The sequence below is a fragment of the Nestor notabilis genome, unplaced genomic scaffold, assembly GCF_000696875.1.
Source record: "Nestor notabilis isolate BGI_N333 unplaced genomic scaffold, ASM69687v1 scaffold10384, whole genome shotgun sequence".
Taxonomy (NCBI): Eukaryota; Metazoa; Chordata; class Aves; order Psittaciformes; family Psittacidae; genus Nestor; species Nestor notabilis.
In genome coordinates, this window is record NW_009925225.1 from 25,918 (window position 1) to 53,322 (window position 27,405).

At 34.9% G+C, this 27,405-nt stretch overlaps 1 protein-coding gene across 1 annotated transcript; it reads left to right on the plus strand.

Moving 5' to 3' along the window:
* PRKX (protein kinase, X-linked) lies at nt 1–27,252 on the plus strand (the record flags this gene model as incomplete). The annotated part of the gene is made up of 8 exons (XM_010012955.1): nt 1–169; nt 4,507–4,770; nt 11,312–11,431; nt 16,390–16,485; nt 20,667–20,724; nt 23,100–23,177; nt 26,159–26,307; nt 26,813–27,252. Coding segments are annotated over 7 exons (911 nt in total), but the record flags the coding sequence as incomplete, so codon positions are not given.
* Between the last annotated feature and the right edge of the window lie 153 nt (nt 27,253–27,405).

Consider the following 27,405-nt stretch of genomic DNA (forward strand, 5'->3'; position numbering starts at 1 on the left):
GCACAGGTACCTTTGGGCGTGTTCATCTAGTGAAGGAAAAAATGGCCAAACGTTACTTTGCACTGAAAGTAATGAGCATTCCTGATGTCATTCGACTGAAGCAAGAGCAACATGTGCACAATGAAAAGTCAGTCTTGAAAGAAGTCAATCACCCTTTTTTGATCAGATTGTAAGTTGTTTTATTTTTTTTTAAATTCATCTGACTTAGTAGAAAGTGCATATAAAGTGTTCTAGAGCTTCATTGCAAGTTCTTATGTACTTAAACACCACCAACCATTTAATTTCTATTATGTAATCTAGACTTAAGTAGACTTCAGACTAAAATATCTATTACAGAAGAATCAAGAATTTAAAATTCGGAGGCATAATTTAAACATTTAAGCAATGATTTATTATAAGCTTTATTCTGTCTTGTTTTCATACTGCAGAAGAGATTTTCTTAAGGGGAAAATACTAATGAAGAAATGTTAGGATTAGCTCATCAAAATGACTTCTAGAATGATTCTTGATGTTAGAATGGTGAGAAAAGAAGTATTTCTACATATATATGTCCTAGATAAAGTTATAGTTAGATGTAAGTATCTGCTTTTTTGAAAACTTGTACAAACTTTAATTTTGCGAACTTTGTTTTTAGAGTTTAAGTGACTGCATCACGTTTTGGGCTTTATGATTCCCATATTTGAGGTTAAGTGGTAGAATCTGTTGAGAAACATGATTTAAATGCTTTTCATGAAGAACACTTCTTTTAGTGGAATTATGGTGATTGAGATGATCCCAATGATTTTTTTATTAAGGACAGAAGGCAACAGACTTTTACTGTTCGCAGCACCACAACAACAATATGAGTCCGTATCTATTAATGGGATTGATAAACCTCTGGGTAATTGCACAGTTAATTTCCATTTATATTTTCTCATGCATGGATACAGAGCCATTGACTAAAATTTGTTCTGCGTTTGCCTGCTTTAATCAGCTTTACATGAAATTAAACAAAATTAGCCTTAGTTAATCTCTAGCTGCAGGGAGTGCAACTTCTTCCCAGGGCTAAGAAACTATGAGAAGAAAAAGGAAGAGGCAAAAAAGCATGGTAGTCATCTGAAAGATGGAAAGAGACCTGCAGAAGGAGGCTTCTTTATTGGTGTGCTATTGCTTTTTCCGGCATCATGTTAGTTTCCAGCCAGTGTCCTGTGTGGCACAGTATCAGTAAGATGAGTTGTAGGGTATGTGGAATTTCATATGCATGCAGGAAGGTAAGATGGAGGGGCCAAGTACATCTGGTTAGACTGGTTAAGAGATGGATGGAACAGGGGGAACAGGGTTTTATATGTATATCTACGTATATCATGTATGATACATATGTCATACATAAATTCTTTAAAAGAAGAAAAAAAAAACCCTAACAAAACAAAAAAAAGCCAAACCAACAAACAAGCAAAACCCTCAACCCAGTACATCTGTGCATCTGGAACAGTGCAGCAAGTGTGGAAACAGAGAAACAAGTGAGAATAGAGACATGGATGTTGAGGGTTCATGTCCATACGGAAGTGACCAAAACTCCAAACTGATATGTTTTCTTGGATTTCATTCATGCCTTATTTCCACAATGTCAGGTTTTAAAAATAACCAAAGAACACAATCTGAATAGGAGCTCGCTTGTGAGCAAAGGCAAGCATTCTTCATGTCTTCTAGCTCTTGGCATTTTCTGTTGATGTGTTCAATGCAATTCTGCCTCACCTATGCTCATGTAATTGTCTATGTAATGCTTTTGTCCCTTGGCAGAGGAGACTTAAAGCAACCTAGCTGTAACAATTTAGTTAAAATACAAGTCATGTTAATATTTACATGCTTTAGGTTAAACAGGCATTCATGGCCAATTATCACTGACTGTATGACAAATAAAACTTTCTGTGGCTTTTTGTGTGGCTAACAGTTTTTTTGAGTCACCTCCTCCCCGCCCTAATAGATGGGATTTTTCCATGAATTGTTTCACTATAATTGATTAACATAAAGGGGAAAAAATTCCTATATAGTTCTGCTTCGATGCCTTTTAACTGTGTTATCTCCGAAGTCTCGTTTTTCCATTTTCAATTAGCATCACCATCTTAAACATGGATGGTATCTTTCTCTGGTTGCAAAACAATGAGTATGTGTCAGTGCATCATAATACTGTATTTTTTTAGCACTTTATGATAGAGAATTTTAAAGTAATACTGCACATAATTTATTTCTGGTGTTCATCTTCCCTATAACTTCCTACATGTAAAGACTCATATAAAAGATTTTTTTTTTCCTTTTCTTGTTACTTTTGAGAAATGCTTTTTGTGCATATAAGGAGGTCCTGGGTTTTGTAAGATACCGAAGTTATTTATTTATTTTTTTTAAACTGGTTTTTGGAAATGCTTGCTTTGTGCTTCTGCAGTAACTGATCACTGGAGACTCCCAAACACAATTTTGCTGACACATTTGAGTGATGTATCATACCTCTATGGGTGCAGCAGATCATATTGTGCTGTAATTTTAATCTCTTTGATTTTTTTTTTTCCCCAAGAGAACAAGAATTAATAAAATCAACTATGTCTTACAGTCCTGTAAACTAAAATAGATTATTTGTCTGTAAGAGTTTACGGTGGCATCTAAAGTTCATGTAGAGAAGCTGAACCGTAATGTTACATAGCACTGTTATTCTAATCACAGCTTCTGTGATATTTTTGGGTTTTGTATTCAGATACCACTTAAAGCAATCCATATTGCAAATACTGAATTTTTATTATGCTGTTATTTGGTTTTGCTATTTTTTATGTATGCCAAATAATGCATTAATTTTTCTGCAGATAGACAAATGTGTAAACGTCAGTTCTTCAGGAAATTAATTGCAGTAAAACTATTGCCTTTAAAGGTCTTGGTTGTCCACTTTTTCCCTCTCTATTCTTTGCCAGATTTTCGCCTTTCTCTCCCCTGTACATGGTGGTTTTGTTTTTTGGGTTTTTTGGTTTGGTTTGGGCTTCTTTTAGTTGGTTGGTGGCATGTTGTGTTTGGTTTGGTTTGTTTTAATATGTGGTTTGCTTTGTTTTGCCCATTCTGGTTCCTCTTTCTTTGTTTCTTGTAAGTGCAACTTTGTATTAGTACTTAGAATATATTTCAAGAGTGGGGTTTTTGCGTAGTCAATAAAGATACTATGAACATCATCAATAGCCAGTTGATGATGTTGATGACTATGATAGGGAAGTGGTGTCATAAAAGCAGTGTTCTGCATTCTTCAACAGTTTGAAGGAATGGAGGAGCTGTTGCTGATGTCTGGTTGTCTCATTTTCTTGGTTGCTTTAGTGCTGCTATCAAGAAGGAAAATCTTACTGAACAAAAGTCACTCATGGGTTTTGGAGTTCAGTTTGCTCTGCTTATTTTTCTTGAGACTCTGTACCTTGATTAGGAACCAGCTAATGAAGGAAAAAAAAAATCCAAACAAAAAGATACTTGATCTTTCCATTCTTATGATGCTGCAGAAATGGTTACTAGAAGCTAAAATAACTTCTAGTCTTATATCAATAAACTAGATAGGAATACACTGTTCTTTATCTGTTAACATAGTAATAGGGATACCTATTTGTTTTAAAATGGTAGAATATTCTTCCAAGGTGTTACTGGATACTTATTTTCTTCTTAAGTGTTGAGTTATATTTGGGTGTGGGTTGTATGAGTTGTTCATTGTGGGTAGAAAGTAAAACAGCTTAGTTTCAGGGAATGTAGGAAAGAAGATTCCTGTATTCTGTAATGAAGCATTTGAAAGCCACATGGAATAATTTTCCGTCTTCCTTAGCTGCTCTTTAATGCACTGTAGGAATGAGTACCACAATAATAGTTCTTAAATTAAAGGCAATAGTCTGAGTAACCGAAGATACTTATTATTAGGTTAATTCTGAAGTATAGAAAGGAATCTTGTTTTGTGATAATTTTTGCTTTTCTACTGCTTTTTTTAAAGATACTGCAGAAGACCAGGCATTGCAATTTGATAGTTTAGTTGGGGTTGTGTATTTCCAGGGAGAAGGGGATAGGAGAGGGGAAGGAGAACTCTCTGGTGTCCTGTTTTTGAACATACTGTCATAAACATCTTTACAAAAGCTCTGCTTACGCACCATCTCTTTGGCAATATGTAATTAAATAAAAGGTAAGGTGTGTAAGAATTGTCTGTTCCTAGCAGACTGGCAGTGTACCAAGTCAGTTACTAGGTGCTTAGCAGACTTGTTCTGTACAATGCAACGAAGTCTATCAGTTAGATTTTTTTTTTCTTGGCCTGTGCTGTGCATCCTGAACTATCTGCTTTATTTTTCAGGTTAAGTCAGCTACTTGAATGTCTGTTACGTAGATTCTTGGGATTTTAATATTTGTGGTATAGGAAGCATAAATTGATTACGTACATAGTTGAGGCAGAGATAATTTTACAGAAATATATTTCTAAAGCAAATTGGAGAGATAATTTGTTTATTCAATAAAATAATGTTTTTATTACAGATTTTGGACCAACCACGATGAACGTTTTCTATATATGTTAATGGAATATGTGCCAGGAGGAGAACTTTTTAGTTACCTGCGCAACATGGGGCGTTTCAACAACAGCACAGGACTGTTTTATTCTGCGGAAATTATTTGTGCAATAGAATACCTGCACTCCAAAGAAATAGTTTACAGAGACTTAAAACCTGAAAATATATTACTAGACAAAGAAGGACATATCAAGCTTACTGATTTTGGATTTGCTAAAAAATTGGTGGATAGGTAAGTAGGTTTTTGTTACGATAATTACGTTTTGCACATTAAACAGAAGAAAAAAGCTTGATTTCAGAGCATTTCACCTAATAGTCCATGCGGTTCACACATCTCAAATACCTTAATACGAAGGAAATTATCATCCTGAAATGGCTACAAGGAAACCAGTATTACACCCTAGGTATAACTAGGAGGAAGATCACAGATAAGATACTGTAGAAAAATATATCAGTAGTTTTGTATATTTAAGTTTTCAATTGTCGCCTTGTGAAAGAGGACTTCAGTGAAGTAATACTAGAAAATACTGAGATCTGTACATCAGTATATGAAATGGGATATTAATCTTCCATACACATTGAATTGGTGTTTTGTAATTTGTGTTTTCTTCTGCTTTCTGCTTTCAGAGAGTTTTTTTCCTAAAAGTGGGAATAACATTTGAAAACTGGATATTGTCTTTTTACTAGCCTGTTGCTAAAACGAAACTGCAAAATCTAGACAGAAGCAGTAAGGCCAACTTAGCAGAAGTGATTTATTTCGCTGTAACTTCTGTCATGCTGTCAGCCTTATGTCCATATCACTACTGTATGCAAACTTTTTTGGTAGCCCAAAGGACTTTTTTTTCTCCAATGATTTCTTTGTTCTCTCCATTTGAATTACTCTTCCAAGAATATAATACATGTTCTTAAAAGGAAGCAAGAACTGTCACTGGGATTAAAAAAAAAAAGGGAGGGGGGGAGTGGGAGGACAAACTGGCCTGTCATATTAGAAAAGTGGTGTGACAAGTTTTGGTATTATGCCCTTGGGCCATCCCCTGAAGGAGGCCATATCTGATTGTTCTAGCTGAGGCAGCCTAAGTAAGCGAGTTAGGCATTACATAGGTGCTCATCCTCTTCTCTATCTGTTTACCTGTTTTAATGCTGCTTTTGCAACAGCTCAGTGTCCGTATGAAATTCTGCAAGATCAGTTTGAAATGAAGGTGAATGTGAGGGATCAAATCATGTTATGGAGGTCATAAAAGTTGCTTCCTTATGGGTTACATTCTTACAGTGCTGGGTTGCCATGGCACAGGAGAATGGTAGGCAACTAATAGGTACACTGGTTCTATGCACCTTTAAGTTCTCAAAGTCTGTTTTAAAACCATAATGTTTTAATATCAACATGTTTGATTGAATTCAGTTTCCACTGGTCAAGCAGATAGGTCTAAAAATATGAGGTTCTTTTCTTTTTTTTCTTTTTTTACTATTTTTTTTTTTTAAATGAAAAGTACTTTTTGCAGGAAGAGGTAAGGCTACTTCCATGTAAGAAAGTAGGATGATCTGCTTATAAGGTATTTTCATACAAATTCTTACCGCTTCCTTTATACATGTAGATACTGCCACTTAGTGGTTATTCCTAATTTGGATTTCTGTGGGTTTAAGGCACAGCAGAAGTAACCCTTCATTAAATAAGGTGATAGTTCAGTTCAGAGTATATTTTTCAATCCAGGAGATGAATCTATTAAAGTAAATTTGTTCAAATACATTTTAGGACATCAAAAAAAAAAGTTATCCCTACTTTTTTTAATTGGGAGGGTTGTTTGTGTGTCTTACATTTCTTGGAGGTTGAGCAGTGAAGTTGAGCAGCTTGGTTTGAATTGAATCATGGAACACTCAAATAGTCTTGCATTTGTAGCTAATTTACCTGTAACTGTACAACAAGTAATGCAAATAGAGAACATAAAGTTGAAAGGAGCAAGGACTTTATCAGTTAGAGCACAAGCAGTTACCTATGCAAGTCTGGTTTGTGGGGGATTTTTTTCTGTTGGGGTTTGGGTTTTCTTGGTTTTTGGTCTGTGGTGGTGTGGGTTTTTTATTTTTTTATTTTTTTTTTTATAACTACATAGTATTCTCCACCCTAGCTATAGTCATTTTCGTAACACTTTTTATTCACCTGTAAAGATACACAGTTGTCAGCAATTTACCCACTTATGCACTCTGGTAGCTTATTTTTTTTCATAGACTATTTGATCAAAAGTATGAAGAGATGTTTTGTCATCTTTATGCGTGGCAAGTGTCTGTACATGTGAACCTTATATGCATGTATGTGAATATGTGTGTATCTGTATGTATATATATAGTGTAATATGAAAATCAAACACAAAGTTTGTATGTTTTTCAAACAGCTAGGAGGAAGCCTGCCACTTAGGACCAACAGAAGTATTCCTAGAGTAGGGAAGACAACATGATATTGAAAATAAAACATGGTCTGCAGAAGACCTTCAATACAACTACAGTCTTGGTACAGAATACTTCCCATGAATGATTCTGTAGTTGCTTAATAGAGATTTTTCTTTCTTCCCATTACAGTGTGTGAAAGGGTGTTCATCATATTTATCTACACTTAAGTGACTCTTCAGAGAGAGTGGCTGGCTCATAGCTTGTGTTCCAACTGTGTGAATCAGCCCACACGTTTATCTGTTTAGTACATTTTCCGAAGGGCTAGAATCTAATTTTTTCCCTAGCAAAAGAGGAAAAACAGGAGGTTTTCTTGTCTCCTTTTGTTTCTTGTTGATACGTCCTTCTGTTTATCCTTGTTCCTCCCTTTTCAGTCATAGTGTACTCTTTTTTTCCTCCAAAACAGTGTCTTTGCTTCAGCTGCTGTTTATTTCTTCTCTTTTCCATCTTGATGTTGCTTAACTGAAGATGTTACAACCTTTTAGTTTCTTGTAATTACATTCACATAAAACAGATCTGTCGCCACTTTAAAAGAAGGGCAGTCAAGAAAAAAAGATGGGGAGGAGGATGTTTGTAAGTGATTGTTACCTGAAGGATGTAGAAAGAATTTGCTTTGAACTTTATAGCCAATACATTTTTAAAGCCTTCTTGTTCTGGAAAGTGCATAAATTTATCCATGATGGTTATGTGGTGTATCCATTAAACATGTTTCTGATCTTTCTTACTTGTGGCTTTTTTAAATTTGGTTTTGTTTGTTTGGGGCTTTTTGTTTGTTTGTTTTAATTCCTGCATTCTTTCAGAGACGTATAAAACGAAAGTTCATAGAATTTTATGGGTTTTATGCATAGATTTCACTGAGAATGTTATGAAAGTTTTAGGTAAAGTTAGGCCTTCAATTATTTTTGTTTCTTTTTTGAGGAGTGTTTTTCACTGTTAATTTGAGTTTGTTCAGTTTAAATTCATATAAAGACCTCGGTTGTTAAACTGTGAAAGTCTTCCTAGAAACTTGAGAAGTGATTAACCTTAAAGATGTTGAGGATACTTTTGTGCTGTTACTGAAGATGGATGTGCCTCATGACTGTTCTGCAGAGTGGATTGAAGAAAACAAAACAAAAAACAAAACAAGACACAGCAAGTCTTGTATCCAAAGTGTATTGTTTGTCACTGTTTGCAGGCTGGAAACAAAGCAATCTCCACTGAGTATAATTATGGAGAAACTTCCAGACAAGAAAGCCAAAAAGTATGTTGTTGTTAATCTCCAACATGTATGCAAGAAGCCTGTCAGGGACTGCAGAGGTGGAAACTGAATGGTGTAGAATGCTAAAATACATTAACTATCCAGACTTAACTTCTTCAAATAATACTGTTAATAAGTCCTGCAAATATTATTTTATAGCTTATCTTTGTGACCAGAGTAGATTCTTTGCTTTATTTTCATGTTTTAAAATTAAATGTTCAACCTTATCAACTGTTGCTTACCTGCATTTCAGCTTTTATCTTGAAAACCCAAAGCAGTAGACTTCTTTTTGTAGTAGCTTGAATGCCATGGTTTATTTATATTTTTCTGCTTTATAATTTATCTTCAAAAAGATTATTTGGAATTTCTGATGAATACGCAACAGTCATGAAATAGTAATGATAAAAAAAAAAACAAATGAACCAACAAAGAAACAAAAACCAAAAATCCAAACAAAACCAAAAACCTAAATGAAAACAAACCAGAAAAAAAATCCTACCACAAAACCCAACAAACTTAATTCTGTAAAAAGATGAAATGATCTTACTTGATGCATTTTCCAAATTATTAATTTGTTTCATGACTAACAGAAGAGGAAGTCATGATCTTACAGCACAAATACACAGCTTGACAAAGAATTTGAGTTTCCTCCAAGTTTATGTGTAGTTAGTAAACATAAATTTATTGACTGAAATTAAGAGAAATAGATGACCTACTGGTAGTAGTAAATACTATTTCCTAGTGCAGCTGGGGTCTTCAAGTTATGTCGGCATTTTCTTAACTTGTGTTTTCCTTCTGCTTGAAAGAAAAGATCTTGTTATTAACCTGCATCGTAATCAAGAATCATTGTAGATATATTGTCACCAGCAAATTATGCAGGTCCTGGAAGTCATGGTCAAATATTAGACTGATTGAGTTTTTCTGTATGTAAATGGCCTTGATAAGGGATGAAAACCACCAAAGGCTGCATCTTTGCTGAATTTGGGGTTTCATAGTTTTGGCAATTTTGGGAGGAAAGGATGACCATTGTGGGGCATTGCCCTGTAAACCATCCATTAATATCCTAGCTTGTCCGTTAAAACATGTGTACGTGCTCTGTCCGCTTTATTTGTACACCCTTTCTTCCCAAATACAGTAAAGCTGCCAGCTGCTTTATTTGCAGAGCTGGCTAAATCAGTATCAATAAAAATTAAGACAGTGGACTGTAATACAGCTTTTTAAATTTGGGGATGGGGGGGTATTTTGTTTTAAGACATAACAAAGCAATGCTTCTTTTTCCTAATTACCTAGTCCTTATCTGGACAACTACTAGATGGCAGTAGTGTGTAAAGCAGTGCTATACTTAAGAGTTTTCTTAAGTATGCTTGAAATGGAAAAAGAGTTTCTATTTTCTAGCAATAAAAAATATGCCACCTTTTTATGATGAAAACTGAATATATATTCTTTACACTAATGAATGTAGTTTCAAGAACCATGCATAGTGTTATCCAACGCATTCTGACAGTTTACCTGGAGTAATTTAGCTTTTGCCATGTTACAACCAAGCTTAAAGAAATTCAGCTCTGTGCATCATAAATCTTCATTTAAAGTCTTGACTGACTGTGCAGCTCTTATTTCTTGATGTTAAGAATTTTTATGAATCAAGGCTAAGGTGTGAAAAACCAAACAGACAGAAAGCAATAAAAAAAAAAAAATGTTGACAATCTGAGATTCCGTAAGGTGCATCTTGAATATCCATTTAGGGTTAGGAAACAGACTTGTTAAGTTTAGCAGAACAGTGGGAGGAAAAATTAGAACTTGAAAGGAATATGTATTACTTCTAAAAGTGATTGCTATTCATCTTAATGCATTTTTCTAGGGCCATGTTACCAGTTTGATTGGAGAAGATTTTTCCTACACTCACAGATAAAACAATTAAAGGTTTTTTTGCTGCAAGTTACAAATCATGTGCAGTGACAGTTAATTTTGAGACTATATTCTTTGTCCAGTCTTACTAGAACTCTTCTTAAAATGCAGTGTGCTTTTTTCTTTCTTGTTCTGTGCTGTTGTTTCATCCTCTCTTGAACTGTACTTTTTCAAAGTTTCATCTTCTGACTGCCTACCTAGGGAAGTGTAATTTATTCAGAATGAAAGCACATTTTTTTTCTCTAGTGCATATTTAAACATAAGGTAGTGATGCCAGGCAAATTCTTCACGGGTATTTTTTGCAAAGAAGAGTTCACATTTCTGAAAGAATTGGTTTCAGAATATTCTTTGTTTCAAAATGTAATTTGGTCTTTGTAAACATTAACTGCTTAGTTTCAATTTATTTCATGAATTTATAGAACTTGAAATACACATTTCAGATAGCAATAGAACAGTTTCATATCCTGAGCTTATATTAAGAAGGCTATGTCTAAAAAAATGACTGTAAAATATATCAAAGATAGTATCACATATCTCACACTTGCTTAGCTACACCTTGTAAATATTTACAACAACTGAATATATAAAATATTTTCTTTCTAAAGTGGTAACAGGTAACATTCCAGTACCATTTGGAAAAGGTTGCTTAGATTGTGAAAGGAATCCTGCTTGCGTCTTCAGCCATTTACTGATTTAAACTGCTACTTTTTTTTGTCTCCTCCTCTTGCCTTTATTTTTTTCTAAACAGAAAAGTTTTCTTTTTTCTGGAAAATGCGAATAAGCTTGCCTTCTGGTGGGCCTGTCAGAAGTACTTCATGAACTCCCAGGGTCTGCAGTTCACAGGGTGACAACCACTGTTAGTAATTTCAAAGCAATGTAATAGCCTAATGGATAAAGTAGCATACCAACAGTCAGAAAACAAACAGTACATAGATACTTCCTGCAGCCAGGAATTTTCTTAATTTCCATGTATCTCTGTTACAGGAGAATTGAAGATCCTCATCAAAGCAATCCTTTTTAGATTTTGTAAAGGTCTTAGTTTTTTCTTCTGTATCTATATACGTTAAATACATAGGCATATGTTGGGTTATTCCTATGTATATGTTTGTGTTTTTTTGTATTACTGTTGTTTCAGTTTCACTTCAGTCTGTGTTTGTTTGTTTAATTTTTTTTTTTCATCTTCTTTTCTTCCAAGGACATGGACACTCTGTGGCACTCCAGAGTACCTTGCACCAGAAGTTATACAAAGCAAAGGCCATGGAAGAGCTGTGGATTGGTGGGCCCTAGGAATTCTTGTATTTGAGATGCTGTCAGGGTAAGTGATAATGATTACTATATCACAGCAATATTATGTAATAAAATAATACAGGATTCTTCACTAGTTCTTTTTATGATATTCAGAATAGCAAATTCAGGCTAAATTTATTCTTGAATGAAGAGTTTCATCTCAGCCTCTGAAGAAAGGAATTGGGAAGGTGTACAAAAGAACATATATCACTATTGTTCTGGGGGTTTTTTTAGGGTTTTTTTTGGATTTGGTATGATGGTTAGTTTTGCTTTTTTTTTTTTGTTTGTTGGTATGTTTGTTTTGTTTTTTAATGTAACATTTTTTTTAACAGCCACTCTTTTCCTTATCTGTTTTGGAAATCCAGGTTTTGTTGAAGTTTAGATTTTTATGTATAAAATCCTTTATATTTAAAGGGTGAAGAAGAGGACTACCAGTTTTCTTAGAAGCTTCTGTAATTAGTTTCTAGCATAGTGAAATCATATTTTCAGTGAGAGCTTTAGTCTTCCCAAATGTGAGCACTGGTTTTGTTTAAATCAAAAAAAAAAAAAAAAAAAGGAACAGGGAAAAGCTTAAAATATCTATTTGGAAGTCAGTTTGCTCAAACTCTACTTTAGATATTTTGGAATTCGCTTGATAAGCAGTGTTTCTGAAAGGTACAAATTCAAACTGCAGAGAGACTTTGTGACATTAATATAATTCACTGCTTTTGACTTTAAGTATTAGGTAGATAAAATTAACTGTCAAGTTGCTCTGATTTCAAAAAAGAAATACTATTTTCGATACTATTTAAATAACCGGTTTAGGTAGAGAGAACATGAAATTTTGCTTGTGTGCTGAACAAGGCATCTGCATGTTTTTCTTTTTTGTCTTGGTTATATCATTTGAAGGTACTTAAAAAGCGTAGGAATTTTGAAATAAATCTGTTTTGCCATGGTCGATGCAGTAGAATAAATGCAGGTGAAAGCAAGTTTTTTACGTCTTTGAAAGTAACACGGTATCAGTATCATCAATATCAGTAACATCAGTTTTGGTTTCGTAGTTGTTAGAATGTCTTTTTGGTACCAGGCCCCTGTACTTTCTTGCTCCCTCAGCGTGTGTCCGTTTGCCTCTGTGGCTTTTCATTCTGGATCTGCAGCCCTATAGAGTGGTTGGAATAAAAATGTCTTTGCATGGATTTATTCTTTCTTTCTTTATCCCAAGACAGCATTGCTGCCCACTGTTTGTTTTCGTAATATCCCGAAGGCTTGCATATGCATTGACTTTGAATATCAAGACAATTTCTAGGCAGAAAAGGCATAAAAATGTACTGATAGTTCCCTACTGACCCAGGCAGGCTTGGCTCCCTTGTCTAACAAAAAGTCATTATTTATGTAGGCTGATCTGTGCAGAAGCCAGGCTTCACGTTTCTGCCACCAGTCTGTCTAAGGGTGAGTGGCCCAAGCTGGTCAAGGGGCTCCTTCTCAGAGGGATGAAAGGAACAAGAGATTGGCAGCAACCTTGTTGCCACTAATCTTAATCTCAGACAGCATGAAGACTGTAGGTAAAAGTGTCTGGTGCTGTAACGTGACTGCAGGTGCTGCAGTCTCCCAGCTGTAGTCTGAGTGATTTACCTTCCTGCCACAGGTTTCAGTGGGACCACTGTCTGTTTTGTCTGTGTAGTGTTAGTGTAAGTGGGTATTGGGCATTTTTCCTTTCTGCACTTTACAGAGCTGTTGATGGGATTCTCCCTACTAAAGCAGTAATAGAAACATGGCTTCCAAAGTTAACATACTGACTACAGGTGTTAGTCAAGTCATTTCATCTCTGGAGTCAGTGAGACCTCAAGACTGCAGGGTGCTGAAGTATGGCTGCTATATATATTCTACTGAAATATGACCAGTATATATTCTTCATTAAAAAAGGGAGCAGCTGCAATCATTTCTGTGTAGAATCTTTTGTGTCCTGACACTGTCTGGCTCAAGGGATAAGATCTGCATTCCCCCCAGCTTAACATAAACACTTTGGCTATAGAGACTCTTAATAAATAGAAATAAATTATGCATTTCTAAAAGGCAGCTGAATTCTTATATGGACTGATTGGCAGAGCAGCTGTGTGCTGCAAGCAATTTAGTAATGTTTTTTGCTACAGTATTAGTGCAGACATGTTCTTTATAATGATTGGATGCTTCTATTTACTTTCTAGTGCTCAGGTGGAGTCCTTATCCAAAGCTGGGACAGGGACTCCATCCAAGTTTGTTCGGGCTTTTTGGTTTGGTGTGGGGTTTTTTTGGGTTATTTTTCTTTTTGTTTGTTTTTTGGGGGGTATTTCTGCCTTTTTTTGTGTGTGTGTGTTTGTTGTGTGCCTTTTTTTCTTTTCTCTTTTTTTTTCTTTTTTTTTTTTTTTTTTTTTTTTAGGTAGGGGGTGGACATTGATACCACTTCTTAGGAGTTTCAAGATTCTGGAGTTCAGGAGGTTGAGGAGGGGGATTATGGTTTATGCATGGTTTCTTTAGGAGGGCAGGCTGTCACATCGGGCATATGCTTTTAGTATTTTACCAGCTTTCTGCTGTTGTTGCAGAGTTTTATGACTCTTCCTCACCAACTCAAGATGTGGCTTGATACTTACTGTCAGGACTTCTAATGCAAAACCAGTCCTTGGTAACTTAATCCCTTGAAATGCAAAGAAGTTTTGAAAATTAGTTGGAGGTGAACAAAACCTGACTTCAAGACTAAGTTGTTATCTGCAAGTAAATTACTGAAGACATTTGGTAGCTATTTCCTGAAGTTACTCTCTCTGAACCCCAAAAGCAATTGAAAATAATTGGTAGATGTGTGTGTAAGGAAATGGTCTCTCTAAAGACAAACAAACAAAAACCACACTTTCCTGTTCTGCAGTGTCTTATCTCTAGAGGCCCATGGAATTCTAAATCTGCACACCCTAGATTTAAGGCAAGGTCTGTTTAGGTTTAAGATAGTAAAATAAAGGAAGAGTGAAGAACAGAGAGAACCAGGGGTGAGAAGAAATCTTTACAGAGCAGATGAGTAATACTGAGTTCATAGAGTTAATCTAAACAAGTTAAACAAACTGTCAATAGAAAGAATTGAATGATCTTTTTGAGTAAATGTGTTCTGTTACAATCTATCATAGAGGAAATGTACTTGTTATTTAACATTAGATATGTTAGGTCATAATTGTACTGTCATCAAATGCGTAGCTAACTGAATTTTCTCATTTGATGAGGCTTTGTGTTTTTCATTTTCATCATATACCATGTGCTGGTCTATCGTTTTAGGTAGCTAATAGTTCCTGTCTACAGTTTTGTATTTTCTGACCTGTGTGTTTTCCCTTGAGGTTTTACAACTTCCCATCTTCAGTGCTAAAACTATCTGTTACCTTGGAGACCAATGTCAGTCCCACTGTTATGCATTAGTTAGCAAAAGGAATGGTTTGCAGCTGTTGTCCCATATGCAGAGATTTTTTTTTTTTTTTCTGCTTTTCTGTTGGTGGCAAAAAGGCAGCTGTTTCTATTTGTGTTACGGTGTGAAGATAATCTGAAACTCAAGGGGTTTTTTGTTGGTTTATTAGGTAGCTTCCAGCACAATACTTGTCTTGTTTTGTCTAAAATCTGTGCTGTGTTAAACATAGATGTAGTGTCAAAGTCGTTTTGTCCATAAGAAAACTAAGTAATCTTTCAAAGCTGTTCTCATTTTGCATACAGTTCAAATGCACTTTAAGCAGTTCTGCCATTAAATTAATATAGAGCCAAATGTAATTTAAATTTCTTACAAGAATTCTAGGCATAGTAATTTCAGTTTTTCAAAGTGGCACAGCAAAGAGCAATTTAACCACAGGTAAATATGTAAAAACTTATACATAATACTTGATTTTTACATCTCAGTAGTGTACAGAACATAGTATGCAAAATAGACATGCACACAGGCAGCTTTTCTTAACTATACTGATGGAGATATGAAAATATTTTAAACATTGGATTGTAATAGTGGTTGGAAGTTATTAATGTGTATGGTTGATACTCAAAACACCTTTTTTCTATAGGGGTTTTGAGACAGAAGCATAGTAAAAGGGATGGTTTGGTCATGTTATGGAAGTCAAAGTGGGACTGAGATTAGTGAATGGGTTATTTCATTCCCCTAACAGGTTTCCCGTGGTAACTTCTAAAAAAGGTGATTGCCACTCTGAAAAACTGTTGGCACTTGGGCTAAGCTGCTTATACCAGCTGTAATGATACACTCTGAGCCTCTTGCAGTAATTGGAGTATGTGTTATATTAGTAAATGAAGAACAACAGAAAATACTCTTGATTCTTGTTGTAGCTGTAAAACAAGTACTCTTTGCTCGTAAGTTTATAAACACTCTAGACAATAGTAAGTTTTGAATTTTAGATGCATCTTAATCATCTTGGGAAGATTATGAAATAAGTACTTTATCTGTCCTGCACAGAAAGACAGCTGCACTTTGAGAGCATTTCAGGTTCTAAGCAATCTGTCTCTTTCAAAGCTTCTCTAACACGACGTATACTTGAATTCAAGAAGTACAATTACGAACTGAACTGGACAATATATTCATATGAGGATGCTTTAGAAACTAGTGAATAAGGGTGTGTCTGCAGTTACAGGACAAGATCAAAAATGGCAATGTTGTTTTGGAAAGTATACCCTTGGGTTTTATAGATAAAGGCGAAATGTTTTACTTTAACACTGAAATATATTTCATAGTTGATTAATTACTGTATTAATGTAACAAAAATCTCTCTTGTGATACTGCAATTTTAATTCTGTATTCAATATGTTGCATACAAAATTTTTTTTTCTGTTTTGCAATGGCAGATTTAAGTTATTCTTCAGGTTAGTATTTGATTAGTGATACCCTACAAAAAGAACTATGTAATCAGTGATTTCTGAGGAGAATTACTATAACATAATACTGTTTATAAGGTTTTTAGACATTCTTTTTCTAACCTCTAAAAATTTGCTGTATTAAAATAGGTTTCCTCCATTTTTTGATGACAATCCATTTGGTATATATCAGAAGATTCTTGCTGGCAAAATAGATTTCCCGAGGCATTTGGATTTATATGTAAAGTAAGTCCATGACTCCCAACACTCTTGTATTCTAAGCATCTCCTTAGTACTGTTTCTAAAGGATCTTTGTAGAAGATTTTGTAAAACACCAAAATATTTTAGGTTACATTTACTCTTGCGGTCCAAGTAAAACTGTGTCTTTGGTAGGTTTCAAGCTGGAGATATGGTTCTAAGATAGTTATCTGCGCTTCTTACTTTTGTGCATATTTTAGAATATTAAATGCTGTTCCACCTTTTGCAGAGTGTATTGGTTCCAGGTTAGTGCCTGGCAGAAAGAAAAAAGGAGAAATATTGGGAAATAGATCATTTAATATGAGTAAAAATTAGGAGAGCAGAAAGCAAACACTAAACGGTTCCTTTGTATGCATATGCACCAGTTAAATCACTCTCAACATAACTACTTGAATAAACTCTTGATACTTCAGAATTTCTAGTGTAAAATCGACTTCCACTTCTGATTGCAGGGCCCCAGTTCAGTGTGCAGTATTAAATATGCATATGTGCATTTTATTTACAGTATTTTGCAATTGTTATGGGTCTTTTGCAGATGAAATGCTTTTTTCCCCTATTTAAAAAAATCAAGAATTGAAATAATTTTTAGTAAACATTAGAACAGTGGAAGTGCAATTTTAAACATGAGTTTCTCCTCAGAAGCAGAGATGATTGAGTGAGTGAAAACAGGAAATTATTCTTACATTCCCAGATTAATCATTGAAGGTGTTTTGATGAAGTGACCTTAGAGATGGCACTTACTTACTGTCATGACAAGGTAAATAATAGATAAAATGTTGTACAGCAAATCTAATGAGATCTGTCCAACTTACCCTGACCTTTTATGAATTCTTGTGCAAAAATAATCACTTGGAGAGGATTTTTTAAGCCTCCACTGAATCATGAAGTTCATCAAATCAAGCATGTCTACATCACCATGTGCCGATTAGTGTTTCATATTTGTGTCTGTTCTTAACAGAGTTTTCCCCTTACAATCTTGAGACTGTTTCCAATTTAGTGTAGTCTCATTGTCTGATCTTTGTAACCCAGTCTGTCTTGGGAAGAAAACATTGTATCACGTAATACTGTTTGCAGTAAAGTATAAAAGTGTGACCAGAAGATGAACAGTTCAGATTACGTTATTATCATTAGAAACCTGTCTAACATGGAGAAAGCATTTAAAAGTAGAGAAGCTGTTAGCTTCTGTTTGTGCTCAGCATTCACAGACCAACACTGATTTCTACTATGCAGAGGACACCTGGTGCTGTGAAGTGTCCTAATTATGGTAGTAAACATGCATATGTAGGTTTTGCTCTTCAGTCTAGACATGACTGCCAGTGAATTGTGGGATACATTAATCAACATAGTTGTTGACAAACCTCTTTCCCAGCTTTTCTTACTCAGTTTTTCTTTCAGTGTGTTCTTGGCAGCTCATTCCCACTATACTCCTGCCTTTAAGGAGTCTCATGGGATTCTAGCTTTGGCTTTCCTCCTTTCATACTTTGGTTTTGGGTGATCTCATTAATTTGCATTGTTTCACCTGCTTTCTGCAGTGAGTTGTTAGCATTATGTATATCTCTTGTTACGTCAACCCTTCTTTTTAAATCACAGTATGCAGAACTGGATAGTCTTGACATCTCTGCACCGCTAGCTTAAAGCAAATGCCAACGTTATTTTGTCCTAAGAACACAGTCTACTTCTTATCTTGTTTGTTTGCTGTTTGCTTTCTCTCTGTTCTTCCTACCAGTTGGTATCTCAGCATGGATGAAGACTATCTTTGGTCCTGTCCCATCCAGGCTATGTCTGAAGTATTAGTACTGTACAGTGTTTATAGTAATTGTACTTTACCTCTGATCTTGCACAGCAAAAGTATATTCCTTTTTGGACTCTGAGAAAACTTTTCTACCTAGATGTACTTACATAAACTTGATGTTTTTCTAGCTGACTGTCCCCATCCCCTTCCCACACTTTCAACCTTTTGCTTTTCCTCCTGCTGCATGCTGCTATGTGTCTTGTGTAAGTGCTGTTCCTTCTGGACTGAGCTAACATCACACTTTTTCCTACTGTGTCCCCTTTTTTTAGCTGCCTTGCAATATGATCAGGTGTTTTCTCTAAGGCCTTTGTCCTATATACATGAAGTCCTTGACACATTTGACCATTAGTTCAGGTCTCTTCTGAAAAGCAGCTTTTGCCATAATGATGATAATAAATTAATAGAAATTAAAAAATTATCAGCAGTTTTGTGTTACTTCATTTCTGATAAAACATAAGTATTAATTATGCTCCACCTACTTCTTTGGCTGCTCATGAGTTTATAAGCTTTTTTTGTTATAATATTTTTTTTTTTTTGCTTTTTGTAAGCTTCTCTTTGCGAAGACAGTTTTAGAAAATACCAAATCAAACATGAGTGCTACAGCAGTTTAATGGTAATTGGTCTAGAAAGACCTTAATGTAGAATTTCAGGCCCCAAATACATACAGCAACATATCTATTGGATAGACTTTTAACATGATTATTTCTAAATTATTCTTTAGAAACTATATAATAAAGAATCACTAAACTATCTGTTATTGTTTTAATTTAATGGATATTTGTTCTTTTGAATGCGGCAAATGTCTTTGTATTTAGTGACAATACAGTATCAATGAGCAAGGTCATCCCTTAATTGTTGTTTTCTAAGATAAAATTTTGAAGGGAGCCAAGAGTGAGTGATCCATTGTATGTTTTCTGGTTATGTAGGAACAGGAAACTCCATGATTTACCTTTGGCCATATAGCCTGTGAATCTAGTTCTGAGTTTCTGGATTTCTTTTTATTCCTGCATCTGTTTTAAAGTCTGCTTATAGCCATTCTTGTACCCTTCTCCATAAGGAATAGTCTTCTCTGCAAAGACTGAAAAGAGGTATTTCTGTGAAGGTGACTGTAAAAGGAGTCAGTCACATGATTTAATCTAATCCAAATATTGATTGGCTGGAATGATCATGAGAGTTTTAAAAATTGCTTTCTACCTAAAGTTTTTTATTCTCCTTAGATCTGCCAAATGGGTATTTTTCCATTTGAGTTTTAGAACTATATTCCTGCCAAATACAACAGCTTTTCAAACAGTCTAGCACATTCATTCTCAGTTCATACATTCTTCGTGCATACACTTTTGTGATTTCAAGGTTAGGTGACAGAATACTGGGGTTTTTTTCTGTGTTAGGCGTTACAGTTAGAGAGATGAAGGTGTGTCATTAATATGTTTACATTCTTTTTTGCAAGTAAAGCTGATGGGTTTTTTTTAAACCTTCTGCAAATTAAAAATTGCAATTAGCTGTGCTTTGTAGATCATCAGCATTTCTTGCAGCATTGCATCTCTCAGGTGTATTTGAGGCTCTAGAAAGAAGAAAGATGACTAAACTTTTGTTCTTTTCTGTCATTGGTACTTTATGCAATGAGGCCAGAATGCTGTTATTCTAAAAGTGAGTAGCAAAGTAACCTCAGATAAAAAGTAACTGCTTATAGAAATGTGAAGCAAGATTTTTCTTTCAACTAGCTGTGTGATACTCACTCTGATTAATGTTGGCATTTTTTGGTGCTTAATATTTAAAGTTCTTTGCTACTAAAATTGAATTGAAATCCTTTATGTCTCTAAACTTACATTCATCTTTTAAAAAGTTGTTTTAGCTTTATGTAGAACTGTTCAATAAACTAGAATTTCAGGGGAGCCTTTTTATTTTCAATTAAGTTAAAGCTTAGAGATGTTACTAGTTTTAAACAGATGACTGGCTCTTCCATGGTTTCTCTGAATATTTAGCAGCCACAGAATTTTATATATATATAAAGAGTTGTGTTCTGCCAGATAGACTTGAGATAAATTTTGAGATTTGGAATGCCTCGCAAACCACAAAAATAGAAAGTAAGATATGGTGCTATTTGAGGGGGGAGAGTGGAGAGAGCGAGTGTTATTTCTCTTTTGTTTCTTGAATGAGTTTAAAAGGAACTTGCAAAAATTCTGCAAGATCCTTTTAGAACAGGTTATCCTTTTTTATTCTTGATTCTTAAATGTCTAAAAATTTACCCATTCATATGGGTAAATTATACACCGTATTAGCTAGTCAAAGGGAAGTATGCTCATATTCTGTAACATTTGTATGACAGTCAAATATCAATTGCCTTTGTTTAACAGAGAACATGTTTTCTTTATTGCAGAGACCTTATTAAGAAGCTGCTTGTAGTTGACAGGACAAGACGATTAGGAAATATGAAGGTCAGTATAAAATGTTAGGTCTAACACAGAACATAGCACAAGGCTGAAAGAGTTCTGTTGGAAAGATTTAGAACAGCTCTTCTATGGCTTTTTATAATCATGAAATTGAGATATATTTTCCCATACATTACTTTGGTTGTGTGATCCTAAATGGCGAGTTTAACTGTGTATCCTTTACGATCATTTCCCTCCCTCCTCACTCCCACCCACACACTAAAAAAAAAAAAGGACAAAAAGACAAGAAAAGAAACCCTGCCTGTTTACTGATTAATTTGAATACTTCGTGCTAAGTCCTGTAGCACAGGGTGGCAGCTTATTTGATTCTTTGGAGCTGTTTAATCCCAGAAGAAGCACTAATCAAATTTGAAGCTTAAAAATTATTTTAAGATATATAAGCATTGTTGTACCATGATGTTTGGTCATTGTCCTGGTAGTTTGGTGGGGCTGATTAAGCACAGTCAAATAGTCTTGCACCAAGAAGAATCCTATTCTGAGTAGACTTCTGAATGCAATAGTTTACTAGTCCAAAATATGCTTGCATCTCAGGTAGCATTCCAGCCTACCCCAGAAATACAACTGTGTCTGTGATATGTCAAGGTGGAACGCAAAGCAATCTGGTAAATTCTGTGAGATGTCCTGATCTTGTACTACTTGTAAGGCACAGAAGATGACAATTGTGTTACAAGCTTAGTTGTTTTCGCAGCTGTGCAGTAACTATGATTGGTAGTGCAGTGAAAAGTTATTGCATGTAAACTAACTCAGGTGCTTTAAAAGGCTAGCCAAACCACACATTAATCCTTTATTCATTGACTTGTTACCTTTGTTAGAGTGTTGCAGATGCCTAAATTAACCTGTGTAATATTTTAGTTCTTTAGAGACAGCTAAAACTTGCGTTTGCAGGGACAGGAGATTACAGCTTTGCTTTTTTGCACAAAGCACAAATGCATAAGTATAGATGCTAGAACCTGCTGACCAAAGGTCCTTTTCAGAGCTTTTTTTGGCACAAACTTAAACTGGTAAGAAAAGCTAGGAAATAAATGGGTTTTTTTATCCTTCAGAATCCTTTGCAGTGTTTTTTGGGGATCAACAGGGGGATTAAACCCGAACTTTCATAAGCTAAAAATTTAGAAAGATATCAGCCAGTTAAAATTTTTATATCTTTTGACAATTTTGAAGAAAAACAAAAGCAAACTTGGTTTATTCAAGCACAGATTTGGGGAAATGTATTTTGCTGGGGGTTTTTTGTCGTCTTTTTTTGTTGTTGTTTTGGTTGATTGGGGTTTTGGGGAGGGGGTTGTTTTGTTTTTTAAGTCTGTGATTTTTCATTTGAATCAAAAATACTTCTAAGTAGAAGTGGAATTTGAGGTGGGCGTGGTAGGTCAGTCTTGAGTCTGATCCTTTTCCTTAATTACAGTTGGTTTAAAAAGTGTTAAATCCCATTGGGCATTTTCTCGTGAAGCATTCAATGAGATCTGCTTTTGAGGGAACTAGGTGATAAATTACGCTCTCCTTTTTGCCCCTTTGGATGTGCGCATGGATAGTCCCACTCCATATAAATGTGAAAAAAACTCAAAGGTATGGTATGCTTCATTTCATGGAGCTGCATGTAGTATGAGCTTTGAGTGTGCATTAAAATTGTGCTGTGATCAGGCTCGAGACAGGGAACCATCCGGTTTTCTCCAGTGCGTAATGCCTTGAAAATGGGCCTGTGCTAGAATCAAGCTTCATTCTGGGGAGGGTACAAAAAAACCAAAAACCACTCAAAAAAATCCCCCCAAACCCGTAAAAACAAAAAAAAACACCCCCAAACGAAACCCAAACACACCAAACAAACAAAACAAAGAAATTTTTGTTCTTTATGTGCATAATCAAAACAGTCATCACAGCGAGAATAATTACAAGACAAATACACCTTTAACCATGTATCTAAAATGAAAACAAATGTTTTTATATATATACTTTTGTAACAGTACTGAAAACCTCGTTGTCAGCACTAAATGGTTGCAGTATTTGATACAACTGTGTGCTTGCCAGATGTGATTTTTATTTAAGACACCATCAACCTCATTTATTTTTCTTTTAATTAGTGTAAGAATTAGAAGCATTCTGTAAAATGTTGGAGATAATGGAAGTGGATAGGACTGCAGTGAATGGTTTTGCGAGAGAGAGAAATTTGGATCTTTTTGCTGGAACTAGGGGCCTGCTAGGGAAATATAAATTTACCCTGTATAATCTTTTAATGATTATTACTAAGGAAAGAAAAAATGGCTATACAGGCCAGTAGTCTACTTTGATACCACAGTTCTTATGGTGAAATACATGGTTTGGCATATATATAACTTATTCAATATTTATTTTGATTTTTTTCATTAAAGAATGGAGCAGATGATGTGAAGAGACATCGATGGTTCAGGTCTATAGATTGGGATGCTGTACCTCAAAGGAGACTAAAGGTATATTCTGCAAAATACTGTATAGGATATTGCGACCAGAAGTCATAGTTCATTTAAGGTGATCTGTTAAGGTTTTTGTTTCCTGTTGCATCTGTGTGTTCAGATGTGTCTATGGGCATGTGTGTATATGCATTTTTTTTCCCTTTTACACTGCAGAATTAATTATTGGATTGTCCGCTTGCATTTTTGTCTGTATACAAAATGTCTAAAAAAACTCCCTGCATTGTTTTGCTGAAGCTTAGTTAATACAACATTTAAGAATTCTAGAATTTTGCAAGTTATTTGTTATACGTGATTGTTTGGTGTGAGAGGGTTGGTAGTTTGTTGGTTTCATTTTTGTTTTGGTTCGGCTTTTTCCTTGCACTTGTATCTGTGCAAGTATTTTACTCTGGTCTTTGCATTTTCGTGCCAAGTTCAATCCAGGTAAGTGCTTTAGTAAAATGTAAAGCATATGCAAGTAGGAGGAATAGGGAAGGTGAGAGAGAAGGATTTATGAATGTGATTCTTACATACTTTATAACAGCACTGAATTCTAGTATTATATGAGGGCATATGTTTGCAAAAGCTATCAACACTGTAAAATGCTTTTTAAAGTTTTAAAACTGCTTTCTTTCTTTCCTTCCTTCCTCAAAGTTATAATACATCTTCTTACTAGTGATTTTCAGTAGCATAGGTTGTTATACACAGTCAATCAAATATGAATTAAATGTTTGGTTCTCCTTTTCTCTGTTTTAGTTTCTTACAATGAATTTCTGGCTAGGTGTCATAAATTGAGTTCATGCAACACAGATAAGAGATGAAGTAGTTCTTGATGCGTTCTTGTAGAAAACATCCCAATACAAAATTGTAGGTGACTTTTTTTCTTAAATCCACATTTTCTTTAAATGTGTGGATTTTATTTTATTTTTGATTACTAGTTTTATGTAGATCTTTTAATGAAATCCCATTTTTTCAAATTATTTACTGTAAATTCTGGTTACATGAATCCGCAAAGAACACAAACTGGATGATAACATGTTTTATAAGTATTTAAACTCTGAAGTTTATGACAACCTACTGTATTACCAAATAAATAACAAACACATAATATTAAACACTGAATGTCAGAGGTCCAAATCGAGAGTCTCAGATCAAAACATCCTGTGTGTTGCATTTTCATATTTAAGAAAAACAAAAAAAAGTCACCGTGGCATTTAGATTATGAATTCAAAACTTGTTTCTTAATCTTTGTGATGGTTACGTTAAGTTCTTAAAAGATGAGATGCTGCTTAATTATACGTCAGAGTGAGAATGTTGAGTCAGAAGTTTACTTCGTTATTTCTAGAGGCAGCTATATTCTTCAGAATTAGTTTTCACAATCTCACTGTATTTTATATTGAAGAAGAGACTAAAGATATGAAATAATGGATACAGTGCTCCATTCCAAGCATGAATTGGCCTACTGTATAAATGAAGTATTGATTCATGGTCCTGATAAGATCTTAAATATTAGTATTATATAAATGATACTATTGGCCAAAAGAGAGAAAATGCTTTTCTTAATCTAAAATATAGGATTTCCCTTTGTCTCTCTCTTTTATTTTTTTTTTTTGGGGGGTGGGTTGCGCGTGGGCATGGTGAGGGTGGTGTTTACTGCCCAAATACTTACAGGGAGGTGGGGGTACCAGGCATTGCCCACAGTGGAGCTGACTTAGATGCTGCACATTTTCTTAAGCATCTTCTAAAACATCACAGTATATTGTGACTGCCACATGTAGAAGCAGGACTTCGCTTTTGGCTGAAGCTTAAAAGTACCATCTTTCAGGGACTCTTTCTTTCCCACTGAAAACCTGCTGATGGCATTGTTTAAAACTGAGAAGCCCGAAAGATCAGATAAGATCTCAGAGCAAGCAGAAGCCAGACTCATCTTTTGAGAAGATGCAGAATAATGTTTTGCTGTACTCGGTAGTTCTGTCTGTGGTATGACTTTTATTAGCCAGTTTTGTTATTGGCCTTAAGGTTTTCTTAGCCACAAGTCTTCTGTTGGACTCATGACAATAGTTAAGCTCTCTGTTACTGAGAAGGGGATAGAGAGATCAAGGTGCCTTGAGAAAAGAAGAGATTGTCCTACATTAACCTCTACTTCAGAAAGGAGCTTTAACTCATTGCCTGTGGCTGGAGAGGCAGAGTAATCTTGATGCTAGATACAAGACAAGGAAAAAAACACAGGTACTGTGAAGCTGGTGGGCAGTGCTAGAAATCCAAAGGATCCTCTGAGAAAAGAAGTAGAAAACAAACGTTTCTCTTGTCACCTCCAAGTTTCTGTAAAAAGCTCCATTTGAATTAAGATGCTTTTACAGCCATCCTTGTGAAGTGAGTTTTTACAGTGCAGCAATTTCTTTATGTGCTTGAATTTATTGCTAGACTAGGAAAGCATAGTAGGTAGTGTGAGGCATACAGAAATCAGTCATTTACACCACTTTAAAAGCAATCAATCAATTTGAAAGTCATGAAAATGAAGCTTTTTTCCTGCAATTAGAAAGCAGTTACCCACACAGTTATCAAGACTCTTTCTTTCTTAGCTGAAAGCAACCTGATGTGATTACACGCCTTTTTGCTTCTAGGCTACAGAAGAGGGGAGGAGTGAGGAAGGAGAGTGGCAGATTTTGCTGTGGAGAAGTGGCACTTGCATGGAAACTTAGTTGTACTAAACTTTTGCAGTAGTCGCGTTCAGTCTGCAAAGCAGGTAGAACTTGATTGCTAAATAAAATAGGTAACTATATTATAAGTTTCTTTTAGCCACAATATAGACCAAGCATTGGAACATGTCTCTCTTGCTGCAAGCTTCCCTCTCATGCCATTCATTATTAGTGATAAAGGTGAACTTCTATAAATATGTTTATCAGTCTTTTACAGAATTTCTGCTTTAATATGATGGAGAGGAGCTCACTGAAAAAACTTGAGGAAACTACTAACATTTTTGTTGTGCTTGTTCTGACTAGCCTCCCATCGTACCGAAAGTATCCAATGATGGGGATACTTCCAATTTTGAAGCTTACCCTGAAGATGACTGGAACAAGACACCTCCGGTACCTCCTAAAGATCTAGAAATATTCAAGAACTTCTGAATGTGACATCTACACTGGATGAGGTATGTCCAAGTATTGGGAGTCCTCTCAAAACACTGAAGGTCTGTGAGTGAGAGCTGTATGCAGAAATTACATCATTTGCTTCATAACAGTGATTAATACTTCCTTACAGCTTGTAAAACCAACATGAATCACAGTAATACTGTTGAAATAAAATACTGTTAAGCAGGCTTATGGAATGGCAAAGGTAATTTATCTCACAGGCTTTGGTGTTCTTTGATGAAGAGTTTTTTTTGTGTACAGATATTTAAGTCCTTCTGTCCTTAAAACTTAAAATAGTGTTAAAAGCAAATATCTAGATTGATTTGACAGATAAGGAAATGTGATTGGTTTTGATTGCAAGATTTTCATGTATAGAGTGAAGACTCCAGTTAGAGAAATAAGATTGTCAGATTAATTCTGTACACTGAGTTCAGTCTTATAACTGTGCTAGGTTGATATTTGTCATTCAGTTCACATGCTTCTCTTTGTATTTTTGTGTTTCTTTTTCATTATATTTTGTCTTAGAAACTGGAAGGAAGTTGAAGTGCTAACAGCAAGTCTGAAGAAAAATGGAGTACATATGTAAATGAAGAATTTCTTTATGGATAAGAATGATACTGCATTCATATATGCATACTAGTGTATAGTAAATACCTAAAGAGTTGGAGGCAGGCAAGAATAATTTTTTGCTGTAAACATTTGACATTAGTAAATTGTAATATTGATAGTCTACTCTGAAGTAGACTCACTAAAATGGTATATTTTAGGATATTTTTTTTTTTAACTTATGGTTTGATTAAGTTTCCTGCTATTCTCAAATCCTTTTTGCATAGTTAACTCATAGACTTAATTTTATAAGTTTGTACTAAACTTGTGTAATTAGAAGCACAAATTAGTATATATGTATATAATGAATACAGTACAACTAAAGCACAGGAACTGTGCAAAGATGTAAATTTTTGTACTTTGCAGAGTCTATGATTTTTATTTTTCAAATAATGTTTTTCAAGAAGTTCTCTAGGAATAAAAATCTTAAAAGGATAAATGAGTTTTTCATCATCTTATATACATTTTATAATTCTTTGTAAAAAATAAAAATAATTAAGTTTTAAAAAATA